The sequence below is a fragment of the Mauremys mutica genome, chromosome 7 (assembly GCF_020497125.1).
Source record: "Mauremys mutica isolate MM-2020 ecotype Southern chromosome 7, ASM2049712v1, whole genome shotgun sequence".
Lineage (NCBI taxonomy): Eukaryota > Metazoa > Chordata > Testudines > Geoemydidae > Mauremys > Mauremys mutica.
This window is the reverse complement of record NC_059078.1, coordinates 31541631-31563379: the sequence shown is the minus strand read 5'-3', so window position 1 is coordinate 31563379 and position 21749 is coordinate 31541631. Positions and strand designations below refer to the sequence as shown.

Genomic DNA, 21749 nt, shown 5'->3' with positions numbered 1-21749 from the left:
AGCCAGTAGGGGCAGGGATGGTGTCGCTAGCCTCTCTTTGCCAGAAGCTGGGAATGGGCGACAGGGGATCGATCATTTGATTACCAGTTCTGTTCATTCCCTCTGGGGCACTTGGCATTGGCCACTGTCAGAAGACCGGATACTGGGCTAGATGGACCTTTTTGGTCTGACCCAGTATGGCCATTCTTATGAAAACATTGTGGGTTTTGTTATACATAACAGCACTAGATGTCTGAGCTGCATTCCTCTGTGCTTCACTCGAGCTTAAAGCATTGCCTTCTGTGAGGGACCACGATGGAGCTTACTGCACAATTGGTAATGCTTTAATGAAAGAATCTAACAATATCGCAACCACTACAGTTGGCTGCAAGCTCATTGCAGGCTTTACTCTGGACATCTGAGAAGGGAGGGTGCCTGAATTCTCCTCTGCTGCTGTAAGGAGGTGCAAGCCCACAGCAGAAAGGTCAGCCCAACAGATGCATGGGTCATGATGAGATGGAGGGTTTGTCTTCACTGCAACAGTTAGCTCAAATGAGTACACTGGAGTTACTCTAGTCGAGTTCAAGTGAGAGTATGTCTACACTGCAATCGGACGTGTGAGTGCAGCCTAGACTGGCATAGCCACACTAGCTTTACTCTAGCTAGCATGGCTAAAAATAGTATGGATGCACAGGCTTGTACGGCATGTGCTGCTGCATCTTCACTATTTTTAGCCATGCTAGCTAGAGTAAAGCTAGTGCAGGTATGTCCTGCCCCAAGCTGCAGTCATGCCTCCAAAAGCAGTGTAGACATACACTGAGAGCAACTGCACCATGAAACAATACTGGAGCTGTACAGAGTGATTAGATTAGCAGTTGATGTGCTGCTGTAACTCAAGCTGTTGCATTACTAGCTTGAGTGGCAGCAGCCCTCCAGCTTCAACCTCCATCCCCTTGCAAGCCAGTTAGCTTGATTTTAAGCACCATTTAATTAATGTTAGAGATTTCTGTGCGGACAGGAGTCTGGTTAGGAGCAAGAGTTGAGTTAAACCTTGAGCGAACACCAAAAAGAAGACAAGCCCCAAAGAGAGAGTGTCACAGCTGGGAGTTTGTTTTGGCTTGAAGTGGAATACAAGTTTGGTTTGCTGTGTCTGTAAGGGCCTGATTATTTGAAGGACTGGGGAATGCTGGAGTGCGGTTTTGGACAATGCACTGATGTGACAATGATTTTATTAAAAATATATTAAATGCAGTCTCCATCTGCGTTCAAAGTCAATTGTTTGCGATGCTTTTGAGGGCTAGATGAGCAAAATGTTGATCTTAAATACAGGAAACAATCAACCAAATAGACAATACTCCTTTTAGGGGGAGTCTGCTCCAGGACCTCCCTCCCCAGATGGGTACAGGGCCAGCTCCAGGCCCCAGCTCAGCAAGCAGGTCCTTGGGGTGGTCAAGGGGAAGGGGCAGCAAGTCGGGCTCTGCGGCGGCAATTCGGCAGCGGGTCCCTCCGTCTCTCTCAGAGAGGACCTGCTGCTCATGATTGTGGCTTGCTTTCCCCCCTCCCTCCCTCCTGCTGTTTGGGGTGGCAAAAACCCTGGAGCCGGCCCTGGATGGGTAGAAACCTTCTCATTTCCAGCTTCAGTTCATTCCTGGACATCTTATCCCTATCTGTTCTTGTGGCAACATTGTCCTTTAGCTTCAATAGCTCTTCTCCCTCCCAGGATTTACCCCTTTTGTGTATTTATAGAGAGTGATTAAATCCCCTCTCATCTTTTAATGGCCAGGCTAAACAAACCCAGCTCTTTCAGTCTCCTTTCTTGAGGTCACCTCTCCACTCCACGCATCATCCTAGGAGCTCTTTTCTGCACCTGGGGCTGTTTGAATATCTGACACACAGGGCTTTTCAGCCTAGCAGAGGAAGGCAGAGCAAGATCCAGTGGCTGGAAGCTGAAGTTAGACAAATGTAATCTTGAAATAAATCAATTTCCTAGTAGGGAGGGTGAGTAAACACAGGAACAGCTCACCAGGGGAGCATGGGCTGGCCCCCACCTGGAGTCTTTAAAGCAAAACTAGATCTCTTTCCAAAACACCAGCTTTAATCCAGTTCCTGGGGGAAATTCTATAGCCTGGCCGTGGGGGATGGGGAAAAATCAGATTGGATGATCACAATGGTCCCTTCAGACCTTAGGTCCACGCCAGGCCTACAGGGCTCAATTGTGTACCAACATAAAAGGGCACATCTACAGTGTAGTTTCAACTGCACCAAGTGGTTGTGGGATATGGGACAGTCAGAAAGGCCGCAGGCTCTGAAGCCAGGGAAGGGCCAGCAGCGGTCAGGAAAACTCTGCAGACTGATACAGAACGCTATCTGTATGGAACACGTTATTCTGATTCCCTGAGGGCCCATAGCCAAGGATTAGGTGTTTATGGCCATGTAGCTTAGAGGATTGGGACTCAGCAGACTGGGGTTCTAGTCCCAGCTCTGCTGCTGGCCTGCTGGATGACCTTCAGTGACACATTTCCCTCCTTGTGCCTCTGTGTATCTTAAGGTACATCTATACTGTGATAAAAAAAAAAAAACATAGCACAGTGTCTTAAGTCAGCTGACTCAGATTCATGGCGCATATGCTACGGGGCAATAAAGTTACCGTGTAGACTCTGGGCTGGAGCCCAGGCACTGAAATCCCAGTGAGTGGGGAGGGTCTCAGAGCCCAGGCTCCAGCCCTAGCCTGAACATCTACCCTGCAATTTTATAGCTCTACAGCCCTACCCCAAGTCAGGTGACCTGGAGCAGCTACAGCTGCGACACAGATCTTTTATAACAGAATAGATGTAGCCATATCCAAGGACCTTACAACCTTTAGTGCATTTATCCTCATAACATCACTATGTGGTAGGGCAGTGCTATTATCCCTATTTTATTTATGAGGAAACTGAGGCACAGAAAGGCTAAGTGACTTGCCCAAGGTAACATACATCTGTGTCAGAGCAGGGAGTTGAACCCAGGTCTCCTGAATCATAGGCTAGTGCCCAAACCAAATGGAGTTCTCAACTCATAGGGCCACACTCCACCCAGGATAGGTTAATGCTAGTTCGAAGTTTACACCCTAACCCGTCTTAGGCTGGGCAAAGGAATTTGAGGTAGGAGGTGAGTTGCAGTCAGTTGGATACCAGTATAAGAGCTAGGTATTATTTTAAATTCATACACATTCTATTGGATTGAGCCCCAGACCGTCCATGACTTCTCCCTTCCCCACCGATTCTTCCTCACTCAACCAACCCACCACAAATAAAATGCCCCATTGTTCTCAATCCATAGCTGGCTCTCAGCCCCAAGCAAAAGAACAGATAGGTTGTGCTGCATGCCCTGACGGGCTACAAGTTCAAGGTCTCGCACACCAATACCTTAGGGTATCATTCTATGAAGCCTGACACCCATCACTGGCCCCATAGGACAGAGTGTAAAGATTACAGTGTTAGAACTAATCACACCAAGCCAATGGGATTTAGGGACACCAGTAGCTTTCCAAAAATATTTAGGGGACAACACCCCTCTCCTTGAGGCACATAATATTCACCGGTGACATTCTAGGACAGTTTGGAAATGGGCCTATTTTCCAACAATCCTGCAAACCCTTAGTCAAAGTCCCATGCTTTGCATTCTGTGTCACTGATAAAATGAAACACACCTTTTGCAGACAACACATTATTAGACTGCAGAAGTCACTGCCACGGGAAGTCATTGAGTTGAAGAATTCAGCAAGATTCAAATAGGAATAAACTATTTATATGGATATCAAGAATATCCAGTTGTCATAATTCAAAACAACATTATGGAAGAAATATTAAACCTTGCTATTCAGGTCTTAATGCCAGTCTAACTCCCACAGAGCTGCAAGGGCAGATTACACTACATCTGCCTACTGTGGGGTTCTTACACCTTCCTCTGAAGCATCTGGGGCAGGCCACTGTCACAGACAGGATACTGAACTAGATGGATCATGGGTCCCATCCAGGCCAGCTATTCTTACATTCCTACCACAATGATCAGTTAGAATAGCTTAGAGAGCTAAATAAACATTAACTAGACAAGGCAATGTACATTAAAATATCAGATTTTAAAAATACCTGATACTCATTTCACTCTCTCTCCTGCCACTGTCTCTCACTCTGTGAGCTGTGAATGGGTCTGGCCTCTCTCTCAACAGGAGCTGTCTTTTTAGTTATTTCCAGCTGAAGCTCCAGTCTAATGATGCAGATTGGGACTCGGGAATACATCTCCCCTATTAATGCACAGGAAAGCAAGGACTTTTCATGGTCTGTCACTGCTGTTAATTTGACTGTGGTTTATAACAGTTGAAAGGATGCAGAGTATGTTTGTCCTTACAATGCTAGTTTTCTAGTTTATAGCAACTCTAGCTATGGGGGTGTCTAGCTGTCCTTTTATTGATGATTTCTGCAAAAATCTGTATGTGGTGGGATACAAAACACAGTGCATGGGACTCTGTGACTGGCTAGCGGTTTCTGCAGCACCAGTGGAAAACACATCAACTTTGAAACCACCAAAATAAAAGCCAATGCTTTAAGTGCATGGAACACACCAAGGGTCCCGCCGAATGGAAGACAGGAATGTACACAGCCAGCTGCCTTGCTCTTTTTATTGCAACAGGTCAACTCCCTAGAAACCAGATCAACATTTGTGCCAAGACTCAGTGTGGTGGATTTATCCAAAATAGCTATTGACCAAGAGAGGGTTCATTCACTTTTCCCCACTTGAAAAGTTCCAGCTATCAGTCTAACTCCTCAATCAATGGCTTTTTTGCAGGGGGCAGTTTCCCACCCCACATCTTCTGCAGTTCTTTGGTAACTACATCCACCTCTTTGACTGCCTCCAAATGGGTTTTATATTCCCTTTGTACCTCTAGGGCCAGGACAGTCAAAGATTCCTGGTTGTCATTGACCCAGGAGAGCAAAAATTCACACTTTTTCTTGGCACCATACACCCTGGGCCGCTCCTCTGTTGGCACCAGTTTCTTGGCCTTGCCCAGCAGCCTGGCAAGATGGGAGAGGGCTGCCAAGCTGAAGCCTTTCTGCTTGGCTTGATTCTCCCCCATGAGGATCTGGGCCACTGCCATCATAGCACCTGCATTCCCCAGGGGGCACTCAGGGTACCGGCTGGCTGTCACTGCCTGGAGGGCAGCCTGCAGTGCCTCTGCTGTGGAGTGGAAGACCTGCCTGGCACCCAGTGCCCCAGAGACATCCAGGACCATGTCAGAGAACTCAGACAGCAGCTCATCTTCACTCAAGTCCCCATTGTAGAGGGTGAGGGCGAAGACGTAGGCATAGAGGACATTAGGCAGCTGGAAGCATACCAGGGGTGAGGCTGGGCTGCAGATCAGGGAGCTCAGTGGTGGAATGGATGCAGGCACAGCAGGCACTGGGCTTGGCATTTCTTCAGGCTGCTGGGTGGGTGCCACGCCTGAGCTCTCCTCTGGCTGCCGGGTGCCCGTGGGGGGGTAAGCACCTTGGGGTATTGGTGGATGATGGCTGGGTGCTGAGCCTGGGGTCTTCTTCTCTGGTTTCTGGGTGCCCGCAGGGGGCTGGGTATCCCCAGCTTCCTGGGCACCCTCAGCACCCCCCAGCTCCTGGACCAGTCCCCGGCCCCATCCCCGCCACCAGGGCCTCCAGGGGGGCAGGAAGGTTCCAATCTCCCCGCTGCTCAGCAGGCGCTGGAACGCGGCCTTTTCGGCCGGACTGAGCCGCTCCCACAGACCGTCGTCCTGGTCCTCCAGGTCGCGGCCTAGCTGGGGCTCCGCGTCCTCGAGCTCGCGTAGCTCCCGCAGCCGGAGCAGCGCCTCTTTCAGGCGGGTCCGGGAGGCCGGGTCCCCCCGCTGGCCCTGGAGCCGGAGCAGCAGCTGCCGGCGGTGGAAAGCCTCGGCGCAGGCCCCGTGGCCCCGGTAACAGGGCACCGAACAGAAACGCACGTTGCAGCGGGGGCACGTGTAGGGGGCCCGCTCCTGCAGGCACAGACCGCAGGGCTCGGCCGCCTCCATCTTAGCAGCGCTCGGGTCTTCCCGCCACCACTCGGGCATTTCCGCCTTCCGCCACGGCCGCTGTTCGGTTCGGCTATTTCCGCCGGAAGCGCTCGTACAACTTCGGGCAATTCCGCCCAAGATTCGGAAACTCTCGGGCGTTTCGCCTCTTCAGCTGCGGAACTCCACACCCGTTCGGCTATCTCCGGCGACCCCGGCATAAGGGTCGCGCAGTTCCAGGGCATGACAGGCTGCGGCATCGTGGCCCCCCTGCCCTTACAAAGCTGGCACCTCGAGCTGACTAATCCCTGCATTGATCACCCCCTCCCCGTCCTGTCACTACCCTATCTGTTAGAAAATGAGCCTGCTCCACCCCCAAGGCAGCTGCAGCAAAACTTGGGTTCTTGCAGAATGGAGCCCCAGGAAAGTCTGTACATTTCCTCTTAAGAAGCTCCTTGCTTCTTCCTAGAATTACAGATCCAGCACTACACCCTCCAAGGTGCAGTAAGAAAGCAGCAGCACAGTCCCGCTGCACACACCGAGTCATCACTGTAAAGCCAGGTAGAGTAACACTGGGGCCTTCCATCCAAGGATCTCCCAGCACTTTGCAAATATTGACACATTATGCCATAATTGCCTTAGAAGTATCATTGCCACATTACAGAGAAACAAGCGCACAGACAGATTTGAGCTATGTGAAGTGAGCAGCACTAAAACTCACTCATGTCGTCCACTCTTTAGTCTAAATCATGGAGTGGGGAACAGGACTGAGCTACCCAGGTTCTCAATGCAGCTGAGTACTAGATCAAGCTTTTTGTTCTTTGTTTCTACTAATCTGTTTAAGCAGAGGATAAACAGTTGCCTGCTCATTGTAGCAACAGCTTCCAGACGGGTTTTCCCACCCCTAGATATTGGGCACCAAAATGAGAAGCTCTGCAGAGACTTCTACTGGGAGAAACAGAATCTGCACTGTTGTAAAGAGAAAGGGAGTTCAGAATTCAGTCCACAGAGCAGACAAAACTAGCACTCATTCCCCTTCCTGCTTGGAGTGGCCGAAATGCAGGTTGCCTACAGGACATGGAATGCAGAGGCTTCAGTGAACATGCAGCAGTATGTAAACTCTCATACAGGTAGGGTAACCTGGTAGGGTAACCCGGGAGTCATTCCCAGTTGTCTGGAACTAGCTCCTCCCCAACCTCTTTCTCAGCCACTCACTGCTGGTTCCCTCCCCTAAAGTGCCCAAGAGGAATCTGAAGCACAGGCAAGCAGGAGTGGTTAAGAGTGGCTGGGACTCAAGGGCATCTTGAACACAGCCAGCTCACATGCAAGGGGAGGGAGAAGAGAATGCCCCACACCCCCTGGGTTTCAGGACCCTGAGAATGAAAGCAGCCACAAGACAGCACACTCAGGTGACATCCGCTTTATTGGGTGAAGTGTGCCATTTAGGAGTTAGCATTGGGGCCCTTCTTCTTGCCAAAGCCTGGCACGATATTGACAAAGCGCCGGTTGTACTGCATACGTCTCTTGGCACGGCCAGTCTTCTTCTTCTTCTTCTCTTGCTTGGCAACCTTTGAGGGAGAGAGCACAGTTAGCTTAGCAACATGCCAAGAGGGAACAGGACTCCTGGCTCCTAGTCCCCCTGTGTGAACCACTAGGCTGCAGTGGTCTCACACTGTTTACCGATATCAAATTGCAACAAACCTTCAAAGTCTGCAGCAGGTGAAACAAACAAGCCCCCCCCCCCCGTTACATCAACGCACCAAAAGAATCACTTACCTTGGGAGTCTGGCCTCTCACCTTCCCAGCACGAGCCAGGGAGCCATGGACCTTACCTGGGGAGAGAAATCAGGAGAGCTGCACTCAAGTGCCACAGGAGACTGGGTAATATGTACAGAGTGGCTGGGACACTGGTGTGGTTGCCCTGGTGGCCAGATTCATTCCAACTTTGTCATTTCAGGTCCTGCATTTTATTCACTAGTCCTTTAAGTTAAGCCATGTGTCACCAGCACCCTGGTAACTAGCTCCTGAATCTCCTTTGTAAAAGAGACATGGTGACTGGGGGCCACTAAGGGTATGTCTACAATAAAAAAAAATAATAATAAAATAAAGATGATGTCATCACCGAGGCTGGCCCAGATCAGCTGACTCAGTCTCACAGGGCTACAGAACTGCAGCACAGACTTTCAGGCTCACGCTGCAACTTGGGCTCTGAAACCGTGTGAACAGGGAGTCTCAGAGCCCAGGCTCCAGCTGGAGCATCTACACTGCTATTTTTAGCTCCACAACCTGAGTCAGCTGATCAATGCTCTGAGACTCTGTGCTATGGGTATTGTCATTTTTTTTTTTTTAAATCACAGTGTAGATGTATCTCAAAGGACTGACAAGGTTCCCACAACCAATCCAACTCCAATGGACTTCAGTCCTGGACTGGAGGGGAGTTCAGTATGTTCTATTCACTCTGGGGCCTCAGACTGAATAGGAAGGGCCTCCAAGAGCTGTCTGATGTGGATCCCTGTACAGTGGGCTGAGACCCAGCAAGCTTGTTTTACATAGGCATCCTCCAGGTCCTCTGGCTTCTCACCATTCAGAGCCCCAATGGCTGCAGTGGTCTTAGTCCATCACAACCCTGCTGTAGCTGGTGGAGTTAATAGCTTGGCCATCCCCTCTTGAAACCCAGCTAAAAAGAGCTCAGTGGGATGAACTCTTTTGCATGTGTCTTCCACCTGGCCAGGAGCCTTATCTGGGATTTGAGTCTAGTACACCTCTCCCAGAACCTTTTAATACTTACCACCCAGCATGCGAGCAGCCACCTCCAGGGTGGTAAACTCGCTGATGCCACATTGCCCAATGAGAGATTCATCCTCCAAGGGAGTTCCACCCAAGAGAACCACCTGATCCTCAGGTGCGATGCCTTCCAGGGACTCAATGTGAGCCTGATAGGAGACACAAGGTACAGAGAGGTAGAGTCAGCTGGTGAGGCCAGGAGAGCAAAGCTAATCAAGCACCTTCCTCAATTCAGCAGGCACCACTGTAATCCTCCCCATAACATGAGGTAGAGGTGTGCTATCCAAGGGGACACAATATCCTAGATCAAAGGGTGTTTCTTTCTGGGCAGCACAATGCTAAAGAGGTTGAGTGGTTGGAAGGAGCTCAGATCCCACTGCCACAGATCAAGAACGAGAAGGACTGATTCATGACGAGAGTTAGAGCTGTCCAGACTGGCTTTGCAGGGAAAGAGATGATGCATTCCAACAGTCTCTGGGGATATGAATGGGGTAAATGCCATGGAGGGAAAGGAATCCATGCACTAGGCCACAGATAGGAGCTATAGAAAAGCCTGACCAAATTGTTTAGAGTGGCACTGGGGAGGAATACCACTGAGTTATGGAGTGAAACTAACAGCCTTGCAAGGCCAAATGCAATTACCCTGATTACAATTTGGTGTGTCAGAAAGTGCCAGGGAGATTTTAGTGACAAGCAATCAGGAATGTTTAATATTTCTTCCGAAGAGCAGACACAAGGGAGTACTGGTTGAGGCCAGCATTGACTAAGAGGGGAGAGCAACCCCTCCTGAGCTCAATCCCATCCCCCACCCCTGCAGCACAGCCTTTCCAATACCATGATGGGACACTGGAATCAGCACAGAATATCCCTTACTGACTCAACTCCAGAGCACCTTGGCTTCCCGTGAAGGTCTTCCATTCAAGTTCCAGACTAGGAAGAACATGCTAAGCTTATAATGTCAAGATCAAAGCCTGATGTGATCCAGCTTTGGGCAGCCATGTCCCTATGATTCTCTCAACTCAGATCACGCAGAGGAAAGGGACCTGCAGTGCCCAATACCTTCTTTGCCAATATTTATTATCAGAAATCAGCAGCAATTCTACCCCTGCCCTTCCCCTCGGGCATGAGCAATCAGCTGAAGGATGCACTGAAAAGACTTACAGAATTGTTTAGGGTGGCATGGGGGGGGGTACAGAGAGAGAGAGAACACATGGCTAGCGAAGCCTTACCTTAATGTGAGCTACTGTTTCCTGGCCAGACACCTCAAGGGTGTGCAGGTTCTGAGCACGGATGAACAGCTGCATGGTTCCAGCTATGCTGAATGGAAAGAACAAGAAGTGTTAAGGCAATTTACCTGAGACCAGGCCATTCCCACAGCAGGCTAAAGACATTAGGTCTCACATTCTGTGGCTACATTGCACTAGACTGGCTGAGAGAGATGAGCAGCTTCCCTGTCAGATTTCACAGCAGCTACTCAGTAACCTACTGGGAGGCTCTACAGATAAAACCCAAACAGAAAACAAGCAGACATCATGAGCCAGTGAAACACCTACAAATAGAACCCAAGAGTCCTGACTACCAGCACCCCTGCTGTAATCCACTAGACCCCACTTCCAAGCCAGTGACAAACCCTGAAAGACAGCCCAGAAGTTCTGTCACTGGCTTAAACAGAAGAGTGAGTAATGGAACTCCGAAGACCTGTCTCCCAGCCCCCTTCTCTAGCTGTGAATCCCATATCAAAACATGAGTTAAGTGACTTAGCCTGCAGCAGTAAATCATTACCCTACACAATGCAATCAGGATACCCAAACCCTGGCAAAGGCAGGTATCTCCAAAGGCCCTGGAATTCTGCCCAGATCAAGCACAGATTAGCCAAAGTCAGTCTCTGCCCCTGCCCAACAATGGCAGAGGATTCAGGTAGCAGATCTGCTAGGGCATAAAAAAGGAAACTTTACTGATGTTCCTCCCCAGATAGACTTTGCTGCCACCCTGGCAACAGACAGTACTGGTAACAAATCAATGCCACCTGCTGGGCCTGGATTAGTCTGAAGGGATGTGTAACAAGTGGAAATCTGGATACACTTGAACCACAAACAGAACCCAGGAGTTGAGTCCCAGTCCTCCCCTGCTCTAAAACCCACTGATGCCACTTTCCTCCCAGATCTGGAGATAGAAACCAGGAGTGGTTCACTAGGGAATAAGCCTTAAAAGTGATCCGCTGAGCTAGCCAACTTTACCAGGAGATGCAGAATGGGGAGCCACTTCCCAACGACCAGCACCTTGGGAGAGACACAAGGTACCCGGCACCATGCAGGAATCTACTCACTAGTCACAGTCCATGACACGAGTCAGCCCCAATCCTTCTCCGTTTGCCTGTGAGCCCCACCTGCCCCCTCCTTGCCCAGGTCGGGCTCCTGTTCCAGACCAGGCCAGCGAGGCGCCTGGCCCACTGGAGTGGTGGAGCAAGAGGCGGGGGAGCCTCCTCCCTTCACTAACCCGAGGGGTTTCCTACCCGCCACCCTAGACCCAGCCCCATCATGCCGCCCGGGGTGCCCCCGAACCACGAGCCCCCGGGGGAGGCGAGAGCTGCTTCGTGTCCCGCCCCATTCTGAATCCCCCTCACCCCTCCCCCCGACAGCCCCCAAACGTCACCCACCGCCTGATCCGCCACCCCGGAACCCCCGAGCCTCCCCCCAGGCCGCGCTCTCAGGCGGGCAGGACAGCGGGGCCTCACTCACCACGAGCCGCCGCCGCCACACAAGATGGAGCCGGAAAGAGAAAGGAGTTGACGGGAACGCGCACGCTGATATACGTACAGGGAGACGCGCGCGGTGCGTAACGCGTGACGTCATACACGATCGGCTGTCGCCCGCGGAGGCGCCCTATGTTTATGTCACAACCTCTCCCCTGGGTCCCAACAGCAAGATGGCGGCGGCCGTAGCCTTAGCGGGGCTGAGGAGGCGGCCGGGCGGCGTGTGGGGCGCGGGGGCCCGGCGGCTGCTGCAGGTGACTGCCCGGCAGGTACCGGCGAGGGGGGGGCTCAGGTGGCCGGTTCGTCCTTCCCGCCTGCAGCCACGTAGCCCGGGCCGCCCCCGCAGCGCTACGCGGCGGCTCTCCTGCCCCACTGAACCGGCGCCTGCCGTGGGGCGGGACAGGCAGCGCACGGCTCCTGCAGGCGGGGTAGCAGAAGAACAGCAGCTGAAGGTTATTTACCCTCCCCCCTTGCATTTCAGAGCCACCCCCAGTATCCCGGGATCGTGGAATCTACTGAAGAATATAAATTTGTGGAGAGACTCATTCCACCCACCAGAATTCCTGCTCCCCCCAAACACGCCCAGTACCCCACCCCGTCTGGCTGGAGAGCCCCCTCAGGTAACAGCAGAGGGCACCTGGCCTGGAGCTGGGTTTGGCAGGATTCCATTTATCAGTAAAGGTCAATTTCACAGCATGCACCCAAAGTACTGAAATATTTCTATTGAGAATTGACATTTACAGACAGTCAACATAAAAATGCTGCTTGAGAACTTAATTTGGTTTAAGTGTATTTCCTTTGTATATTTTGATATGTGATATTGAGTTTGTATTTTAACGGTTATAAAGCTTTAACTTTGAATTTCAACATGTCTAACGTCCCACAATTGTGAAAATTTAAATCAAGATAATGCTTACAATTCATGATTTTTCACAACTGGAAATTTAAATTGAAAAAACTGCTTAAAACATTATCCATTAAAACAAAAAAATCAAATTCTGCCATGCCTACTTGTAGCAACTGTTGTTGAGTGCCAAGTTTCAGAGGGGTAGCTGTGTTAGTCTGTATACACAAAAACAAGGAGGAGTCCAGTGGCACCTTAAAGACTAACATTTTTTGGGCATAAGCTTTTGTGGGTAAAAAACCCACTTCTTCAGATGCATGGAGTGAAAATTACAGCTACAGGCATAAATATATATTGGCACATGAAGAGAAGGGAAGTTCTCCACTTGCAAGGTAATGCTCTTGTGCCAATAAATATGCTGTCCCTACCCATATGCAAAGTATGCAACTGCATAGGGCACCACATTTCCTGGTGCCCTGTGCAGTTGCGTGCTGCCCCAGCCCTGTCCCCACTCCCCTGAGGACTGCAGCAGGGCTGGGCCTGCACTCACCAGCAGTTGGAAGTGCTGCCAGTGAGTGCTGGGGGGTAGTTCTCCCGTGCCCCCCAAGCCAGCCCCCCACAGAGGCCTGCCCCCCCCCCCCAGGGGGGTGCTGCATATGCCCCAGAATAGCTAGGGATGGCCCTGGGTAGGGGGCTGAGGTTCAGGAGATGGTGTGGGCTCTGGGCTGGGGGGTTTGCAGTGTGGGAAGGGGTTCTGGGCTAAGCCTGGAGCAGGGGGTTGGGGTGCAGTAGGGGGTAAAGGATGGAAGTTCTGGGAGGGAGTTTTGGTATGGGCGCAGGACTGGGGTGCAGGAGGGGGTTTGGGGTGCTGGCCCTGGGAGAGGGCTGGGATTGGGGTGCAGCCTCCTGTTGGGCAGAATTTACCATGGGTGGCTCCTGGTCAATGGTGCAGCAGGCTAAGGCAGGCTCCCTGCCTGCTCCACTCCAATCCTGGAAGGGACCAATGTGCCCCTGCATGCTACCCCTCTGCAAGCACTGCCCCCGCATCTACCAGCAGCCACGGCTCCCTGTTCCTGGCCAATGGGAGCTGTGGGGTGGTGCTTGCAGGCAGGAGCAGTGTGCAGAGGGAGACCCCTGCTCCCCCCTGCACTGGCTACTTCCAGGAGCTGTGTGGGGCCAGGGCAGGCAGGGAGCAAGCTTTAGTGACAGTCCTGCTGCACTGCCAGAGATTGCGATCTACTAGGAGATCCTCTAGGGGCTTGGCTACACTCAGGAGCGCTTTGAAGTGCAAGTGTGGTTGTGGCGCCAGCGCTGGGAGAGAGCTCTCCCAGCACTGCATGTACTCCACCTCCCCAAGAGGATTAGTTTACAGCGCTGGGAGCCGTGCTCCCAGCGCTGGGGCATTGTTTACACTGGTGCTTTACAGTGCTGTAACTTGCTGCGCTCGGGGGGGGGTGTTTTTTCACACCCCTGAGCGAGAAAGTTGCAGCACTGTAAAGCGCCAGTGTAGCCAAGGCCTAAGATTGTGGTGACCGCTGTTCCAGAGTATCTTAGAACATCCAGTTTAGAGGAACGTGTGTCACCTACATTTTTTCCCACCAGATTATGGGTTATGCTGCAGTAAGTGCATTGAATGTTAGCAAGTCCCATATGCTCCTTAAAACATTTTTCCATGTGATTTTAAAGTGGTGGATTTTGGTCACAGTGCTATATATACCTATGACTCAGATTATTTATTTTAGTCTGAGGAAGTTTTCATACAGTAAAAGGGTTGGGTGCCATTTGTCTTTTTGAAAATTTCCCCCTATAGTGCTGCATAACCCTAAAGGGTATATAAGCCTAGAGCAAAAAGATACATTTTCTCAGATCAGAAGGCACCCAACCTGCAGTACTCTTTGACTTCTAACAACACAAACTGGCCCCTAATTTTGGCCTCACTTCCTGTAATTTAATTTGAGCTACAATCACTGTTGTTTGCATGTTTTATTTCAAGGATTTGTGGTTTTAAGAGTAAGGTTCAAAGTGATCGAGGCTTGTAGTAGTCCTTCCAGCAGGGTATGCTGTCTCTTTGACTGGAATAGGCTTACCCCTCTGTTTCTAAAGCTTGAGAAATACAAGCCTTGTTAAACAGTTGGATCAGAAAAGTGACTAGAATTTATTCCAGTCAGATTAGCCAACCTATGGCACATAAGGAGGCATCTGTTGTGCCTTTATGCATAAGTCAGCTAAATTCTGATTGCATTTTTGCCAGGAACAACCCAGTTGGATTTTTAGATGGTACTGGGCGTCTGTGGTACGGAGAGTAGAGTTGCAAACTGAGATGACTTGAGCTTCACCAGGGTCACTTTTCTGATCTGACCTTGCTAGTGGAGCATGCAGAGCAGACAGTGGTCTGGCCTAGAGCTGAAATCAGTTTTTTTTATTAGATACTCCACCTGCCCTTCCTTACTTTGTGAGACGGTCCCGTATGCACAACGTTCCAGTCTATAAGGACATCACCAGTGGCAATAGGAGGATGACTGTTATCAGGAAAATCGAAGGAGATATCTGGGTATGCGCCATTCCAACTCATTCTTAACAGCTTACCAATGATGATACAGCTTCCTAAAACAATGCATATTCAGTGATTCTCCTTACCCTAAAAGGGAATGCAAATTTAATAGTAGTAGGAGAATGTATATTGAATGTATCCTGCAGAAGTCAGTTTCACAGCCAATCAGAGAAATATAGCTAGGGCCCTACCAATTCATAGCCCATTTTGGTCAAATTCACAAGCATAGGATTTTTTTAAATGGTAAACTTAATTTCAGCTATTTAAATTTGGAAGTCCATGCTGTTGTAATTGTAGGGGTCCTGACACAAAAAGGTGTGGGGGGAGGGAGTCACAAGGTTTATTGGGAGGTGGTTGGTTGGTTGCGGTACTGCTACTCTTACTTCTGCACTGCTGGTGGTAGCACTGCCTTCAGAGCTGAGTAGCTGGAGAATGGCAGCTGCTGGCCAGGAGCAGAGATCTGAAGGCAGAGCCGCTGCCACCAGCAGTGCAAAAGTAAGGATAACATGGTATAGTATGAGCACAGAAGTAAGGGTGACAATACTGTAGCCTCCTAAAATAACCTTGTGATCTCCCTGCAACTGCCTTTTGGGCCAGGACCCCCAATTTCAGAAATACTGGTCTCTCCCCATGAAATCTGGTCTCTTGTGTGCTTTTACCCTATACTATACAGATTTCATGGTTTGACACATGTTTTTCATGGCCATGAATTTGGTAGGGCCCTAAATACAGCTTTGTAAGAGACAGTTACATATTCCCCAGAGTAACAGCCACTACAGTGATATTAGTTAGGAAAAAGCTAATAGGGATGCTATACTAGTCCAGAATAAGGAGAAAAGCTTGCTTTCTTGAGGAGAGATGACTTTCCTCCTTGCATGGATACAGAAAATAGAGTTTTATTTGTTAGACTCATCTACCACCCTAGGAAACAAAATACCAGACTAGCTGGACCATTGACACTGCTATTCTGGCAGCTCCTACAAGACATAATTAACAACAGAACATCTCTGAACTGTTTAGTGTTATGCCTTGCACATGCCCAGCTTTAAACCAAGACAGTCAAACTAGCTCAACTGCTGAAAGCCTGGCCTAGTGTTTGATGCCTATAAATGTTTGGGCTGTCATTATTTGATAGAACAAGAATAAAGTCTCAATATAACTATTTCTTTAACCTCAGGCCCTGGAAGAGGAAGTTAAGGAGTTCCTCACTCAGCTTGCTGGGAAACCACCACCTATTCAAGTCAATGAAATCACTGGCAGCATCCGTATCAAGGGCTATTTTGATGATGAACTGAAAGAGTGGTTGTTGAACAAGGGGTTTTAAATAAACCAACTATCCTGTTTTCTTTGTGCTGATGGATGCTATCTGTCCTCTTCTGAGGAGGATGTGTTTTCTCGCTCAGAGCTATCCTAGACCCAGATGAAGCAGTCTTATTTTTTATGCAACAGCAGCAAGGGACCACAGGGTCACAACAAGGTTCCAGTAACCTCCATATTACACCCCATCCAGAGAAGGGAGAAGTGTCCATGTAATGTCCTATTAGCACAATGCTTTTTGCCAAGAGAGGGAGCTGTACTATGACATCCATGTGAAAGTGAACAAAACTCCATCCTCTGCTACGCTGAAGAACAATGTCTGATTAATTGCACATTTATTTATACCACATGAAATGTACAGGAAAAGTTTACAAAATGACCCTTCCCTGGGTGACTGTTGCAATAAAGTTAATTAAAAAAACAAAAACAAAAGTTCTGCTCTATGAGCTCCAATAAGGGATTGTTCCTTTGTTGTTGCTGCTGCCAAATGAGTTCAGCTTTTGGATCCCCATTGTGTCTGCAGTGAGGCCAGTTTGAGTTCACTGTATACAGGAAGGGATTCTTAGACATTTCCAGCTAAAAGAGATCAGTTCAGTGCAAAGAGGCAGTGACCACTCTGTGGCTGCCATTGGAGGTGAAGGCTAGATATGATCTAACCTGGTTCATAATGTGGGCTAAGGAAGGAGTTAGGGCAGCTCACTGCAATGAGAGGAGAAATGGGGCTTTTTAACAAGGCAGTTCAGTTTCCCTCTTACAAAGAGAGTCAACAGCCACTTTCCTTTCACTTCTTGTTTTCTTTGAAGCAAGTGTAAAGTCGCTACTCCTTGATCTTTTGAACTGGTCATGCATCTCACACTGTCACTTTCAGCTCTGAGAGTAATATTGGTTGTAGTTCCATGGATTTTGATACCCGTAGACGCCGTAGTTCTACATTTGAAACAGAAGAGAGGACATAGTTATTGTCAGAGTGGGGCGAAGCATGAGACTAACTTCTCCAGCATTAAGGAAATTCCTTTGACAGCAAGGCCACCATAAAGAATTAAACTTCTATAGCACCCTTAACCCAAAGACTATACATAAAGGAAACACTTCATCCACCTCTGGAGTTCAATATGACCACTCTTAAACAGCTCACAGTAATACTGGATGAGGACAGGGAAGTGAAGAGTCTGCCATGCTGGATCAGACCAATGATTCATGTAGTCCCATATCCTGCAGTAGCACCAATCAGTTATTGGGGCTGGAGAAGGGAGGTTTACATCTTATGAAGGCTAAGAATGTGTAGTTGTGGAGCAAATCCCATAGGCAAATAAAATGGGCAGGAACAGGGCAAGTAACTTGCCCAAGGTCAGTGTCAGTGGTAGAGGTGGGAATAAAATCTGAGAGCCCTGGCTTCCTGTTCTAGCCACAAAAGCTCATTCCCCTTCCAGAACTGGGACTAGAACACAGGAGAGCTAACACTCAGTCCCTCTGCTAACCACCAGAAAACTCTCCAAGCTAGGAATAGAACCCAGGAATCCTGAACCCCAGCCCTTTGATCCAATCACCAGACCTTCTTTATTAAAGACCTCAGGACTTTGTTAACACACAGTTCAGGTTGCCCAGCCCTGCCTTGTGCTCTTCCAGAATGTGCAGTGACGAACCAAAAACCTTTTAAACCCAGAAAATACAGAACTAAGGCACATACTACCTCTTCAATGCAAACTTAACTCTGCCCACAACCCCGCAGCTAGCAATAGCTCCTAGGAATGGATCAGTAAGGGCGGTGGTGAAGAATAAAATTACAAAGAGATATGGTGGATTTTCCATCTCTTCAGGTCTTCAAATCCAGACTGGATGCTTTAGTCAATCACAAGTTATTGGGCTCAATATAGAGGTAACTGCGTGAAATTCTCTGGCTTGTTTATACAGGTGGTCAGACTAGAAGATCCAATTTTCATTGCTTGTCTTAAAAGCTATGAATTTACAATAAGTAGATACAGAGAAGTTCTAAAAGAAAGTGCCATTGTGTTTTCCAGAGATCCAAATTCCAGCATTCATCTGTATGCACACCACCTGCGTTCAGTGTTAGATGTAGCTGAATGAATGGTGAAGGGACTGGTTGGAGCATCTTTGCAGACCTGTTACTGTGATATGAGAGGTGCGCAGTACCTTGAGGGATTAAGTATGCCTCTTTTCAGTGCTCAGTTCTGCAGGTTGTGTCAGAGGTACACAAGGGTGTCTTCTTGCCATAGGGATTTTCTTGGTAGTCTGTGGTCTCTAAGGCTTTGTGAGGGATAAATGAAGGCAATGTCTCAGAAGGAATCCTCATGGCAAGAGTGAAGGGGAGGTAACATTTAGCAAGTCTGAAGTGGTTTGCGTGGAGTAGGTTGTGTTTGAGTGTAAGTACCTCTTGTTCACCACACTTGACCAAATGCAAGGATTGCCTTAGTAAAAAGATGGTGTCAGACTGGGTCCTACAGTGCTCATGTGCTCTGTAGCATCTGTGAAGGGAGAGTGCTAGTATGGGTGTTATTGGCATGGTAGAGCATTGCTCAAAGAGGAAAGTTCTGTGGTTTAAACTTAGCCATTCTCCAAATTCTGGAAGGTCACAAGACACCACTAAGGCAACCTTGACATTTTTAGGCATTTAATTTCCTCTTTTTGTTTTGTTTTTTTAAATAATCTCTCAGCACCTCTGCAACACAGCCTACCTCTCCACTGTTCAACATCCAAATTTGACCCACTAACCCTATCCCCACATCCCTGTGAGACACAGCAAGTTCAAGACAATCTGAATCACCATGCAGATTTTATAGCAATCATCTTAATCGTTAAGCAACTCGCAACCTGAACTATAGCAGAGCTGCTGTTCTGCTATAACAGGGAATGGACATGGAAACATGTCTCACACATTTATCTCAATCCTTCCAGATGCATTAGCATACAGGGCTCAGAAAACCGCATTAGTGCCACATTGCTGACCTGATACCAGGTACTGTAGTTATAAGCGGCTGCTGGGCTGGCACTCAGATCTGTACCCATCAGTGGTGGGATGCCTGCAGTAGGATTGACCATTCCAGGAGAGTCCTCAGCTCTCAGCTTTTTGTCTTCTGGTTCGTCAGTGCAGCTGGGAAAAAAATTAAAATGCAATCAGTAATTCAGTTCATAGCACAGGACCTAGATGGGTCTGGAATCAGAGAGAGGAAACCTAGTATGGTACACAGCACATCCTTGTCTGGGCTCTGGGATGAGCATTACTTCAGTAAGGATGTCAATCATAAAAAATGCTGCTTAGTCTGCGTACAACAATTGGCAAACAGGAGTCTTAACTGAACAGGGTGGCATTCAAGATCAGATACTGACAGCTCTGGTGCACCATAAAGCAATCAGGACTGGAAGGAGCCTCCTGCGTCAAATCCAATCCACGCTACCACGGGCAACTTCATGTTACAATCCTGTTTATAAACTTATCAAGGTCCATCTTCTAATTAGTTTGGTTGTTTGCCCCACTGCCTCTACTGGGAGACTGTTCTAGAATATCAATCCTCTGATTGTTAGTACCTTTCTAATTTCCAGCCTAAATTTATTCTTGGCCAGTTTATCTCCATTTGTTCTTGTGCCATCATTGTCCTTTAGCCTCGACAGCTCTTCTCCCTCCCTGAGGTCTATCTCCCAGTGCATCGATAGAGAGCCATCAGATCCCTTCTCAGTCTTCGTTTTGCCACGTTAGACAAGCCCAGTTCTTTCAGTCTCTGCTCATAAGACTGGTTCTGTTCCCATCATCCTAGGAGCCCTTCTCTGCATACATTCCACTTTGGATTAATCTTTCCTGAACGCAGGCGATCAGCCTTGTACACAGTATTCCAGATGAGGTCTTATAAGTGCCTTGTCCAATGACATTATTACTTCCCTATCTCTACTGTAAATCTCTCACCTGATAGTATTGCATTTGCCCTTTACATGGCTGCCTCATGTTGGTTGCTCTCAGTAATTCTGTGATTGACTAACACACTGACATCTTTTCCTCCTCATTTCCAACTGATGAGCACCCAGCTTATAGCAGAAATTAGTTTCTAAGTTCACAAACTTGTACTTTGTACTATTAAATTTCATCCCATTTCTATTACTCCAGTCCTCAAAATTGGCCACCCCTGAACTAGACAAACTGTACCTCGCAAGCCGCACGCGGCTCTTTTACTGTTAAAGTGTGGCTCACTGAGCCCCGCACTTCCCCCCCCCCCCCATTCTCCACCTGCCAGGCTGGGGGGAGAGCTTGCCCTGCGGCGGGGTGGTGGGGCTAGGGGCTTCTGCCAAAGATAACTGGTGCTTGCGGAGAGTTGGGGGCACAGTTTAAAGGTTCTTCCTCCTCTCCCGCAACAGCGTGAGTCACACACCCCAGGCATGCCTCCCCTTACCCTCAGCAAGGTCCCAGGTATTAGCTCCATGTGGAGAGGCAGTAGCAAACAGATCGGAGCTGCGGGGAGGAGCATCATCTCTGGTTTCTGCCCAGCGGGGAGGAGTTCTTGGGGCGTCAGCACTGTGGGGCGCGCTTGCCGGGGCTTGGCGCTTCAACCAGAGCGGGGCTGAAGCCCCAAGGGGCATTCTCTGGCGCTCGAACTTCGGAAGGTTATCATATTTGGCTCGGAGGGTCAGTAAGTTTGGCCACCCCGATCTAGTTCTTCCTATATAATATTCTGACCCTCCTCTCTGTTCATGACACTTCCCCATGTATGAGAGACTGTTTAAAATCTGGTAGCATCTGTGCCTTACCCATTTTCAGGGGCTCTTTTCCTGGTCATCTGGTGTTTGAGGAACTTCTGGTGTTCATCATACGCTGTCAGCAAGCTGGAAAGACAGAAGGGGACAGATGGTTAAGAACAGGAGAACTTGCTGTGTGTGTTTCAGTGATTTTACCAAAGTTTGCACTGGTGAGAAGAAAGCCTTGTGCCTCTAACCTGGAACGTGCTTTGTTTTGCCCCAAGCTTCGTTTGGCCCCTGGTGCTCCCTAGCAGAGGCGGGAATAGAAGTGGCATGCTAAACTTCAACCACTTGAGCCAAGTTTTTACCCCCAACAAAATGGGTATTTTACTCCTGCTGAACTCATTCCACCACCGCGGGCCTGTTGAGCAGCTGGTCAGACTGGTGGTCCCTTCTGGCTTTATAACCTATGAAAGAATGATTGTCTCCCTTGTCAGCAGATTTGAAAGATGAAACATTAGGCCATCAAGTCTCAACTACGATCCCTAGTGATAATTCACGGGCAGGGGGCTGGCGTTAGCCACACTGTGACTGATCTGATGTTTGTGGATGCAATTAACCCAAAGTCAGTTCCAGGCTAGAGGATTCTGGGTGTAAGAATAGAGGGCTTAATTCTCTAGAGCCATCACTCAGGTACCTTTCACCAGAGAAGGAGAACCCCAAGAACACTCCCCGCTGTGGGCAGTGGGACGGGGTAGTGTGGCCTAGTGGATAGTACTCTGGACTGGAACGCAGGAGACCTTGGTTCTAT

The 21749-nt window shown here is 49.0% G+C and overlaps 4 protein-coding genes across 6 annotated transcripts in view; 1 reads left to right on the top strand and 3 right to left on the bottom strand.

The window, feature by feature from the left end:
- Positions 1–3837: 3837 nt before the first annotated feature.
- Positions 3838–6070, bottom strand: ZNHIT2 (zinc finger HIT-type containing 2). Its single transcript, XM_045024456.1, has one exon. The coding sequence runs from the start codon at positions 6068–6070 to the stop codon at positions 4769–4771; it is 1302 nt and encodes a 433-aa protein (XP_044880391.1). The 3' UTR covers positions 3838–4768.
- A 1345-nt stretch (positions 6071–7415) lies between these two features.
- On the bottom strand, positions 7416–11605 carry FAU (FAU ubiquitin like and ribosomal protein S30 fusion). Its single transcript, XM_045025054.1, has 5 exons — positions 11533–11605; positions 10024–10111; positions 8799–8943; positions 7787–7842; positions 7416–7578 (listed from the first exon to the last, which is right to left on the bottom strand). The coding sequence occupies exons 2-5, from the start codon at positions 10096–10098 to the stop codon at positions 7453–7455; spliced, it is 402 nt and encodes a 133-aa protein (XP_044880989.1). The 5' UTR covers positions 10099–10111; positions 11533–11605; the 3' UTR covers positions 7416–7452.
- Positions 11606–11646: 41 nt separating this feature from the next.
- Positions 11647–16690, top strand: MRPL49 (mitochondrial ribosomal protein L49). 2 transcript variants are annotated; one of them, XM_045025053.1, is made up of 4 exons: positions 11647–11800; positions 12028–12166; positions 14817–14941; positions 16119–16690. In XM_045025053.1, exons 1-4 carry the CDS (start codon positions 11720–11722, stop codon positions 16263–16265), a joined length of 492 nt encoding a protein of 163 aa, XP_044880988.1. In that variant the 5' UTR covers positions 11647–11719; the 3' UTR covers positions 16266–16690. The 2 variants fall into 2 exon arrangements, with proteins under 2 accessions (XP_044880988.1, XP_044880987.1); XM_045025052.1 differs by having other exon boundaries at positions 11658–11815.
- Positions 16577–21749, bottom strand: part of LOC123374770 (pre-mRNA-processing factor 39-like) — a 23442-nt gene continuing 18269 nt past the window's right edge. For both annotated transcript variants that reach the window (XM_045025048.1, XM_045025049.1), the window contains exons 12-14: positions 21011–21085; positions 19223–19367; positions 16577–17185 (exon numbers count right to left, since the gene is read on the bottom strand). In XM_045025048.1, coding sequence (XP_044880983.1) covers positions 17123–17185; positions 19223–19367; positions 21011–21085 — 283 coding nt within the window. In that variant the 3' untranslated portion in view covers positions 16577–17122. The remainder of the gene's footprint in view (positions 17186–19222; positions 19368–21010; positions 21086–21749) is intronic.

Bases quoted from the DNA above. Each gene is read 5' to 3' on its own strand.
- ZNHIT2 (XM_045024456.1), bottom strand. From the start codon at position 6,070: ATGCCCGAGTGGTGGCGGGAAGACCCGAGCGCTGCTAAGATGGAGGCG.
- FAU (XM_045025054.1), bottom strand. From the start codon at position 10,098: ATGCAGCTGTTCATCCGTGCTCAGAACCTGCACACCCTTGAGGTGTCT. The intron at 8,944-10,023 runs GTAAGGCTTCGC...GTCTCCTATCAG, and splicing joins AAACAGTAGCTCACATTAAG to GCTCACATTGAGTCCCTGGA. The intron at 7,579-7,786 runs GTAAGTGATTCT...TCTCCCTCAAAG, and splicing joins TGAGAGGCCAGACTCCCAAG to GTTGCCAAGCAAGAGAAGAA.
- MRPL49 (XM_045025052.1), top strand. From the start codon at position 11,720: ATGGCGGCGGCCGTAGCCTTAGCGGGGCTGAGGAGGCGGCCGGGCGGC. The intron at 11,816-12,027 runs GTACCGGCGAGG...CTTGCATTTCAG, and splicing joins TGCAGGTGACTGCCCGGCAG to AGCCACCCCCAGTATCCCGG. The intron at 12,167-14,816 runs GTAACAGCAGAG...TTTTTTTATTAG, and splicing joins TGGCTGGAGAGCCCCCTCAG to ATACTCCACCTGCCCTTCCT.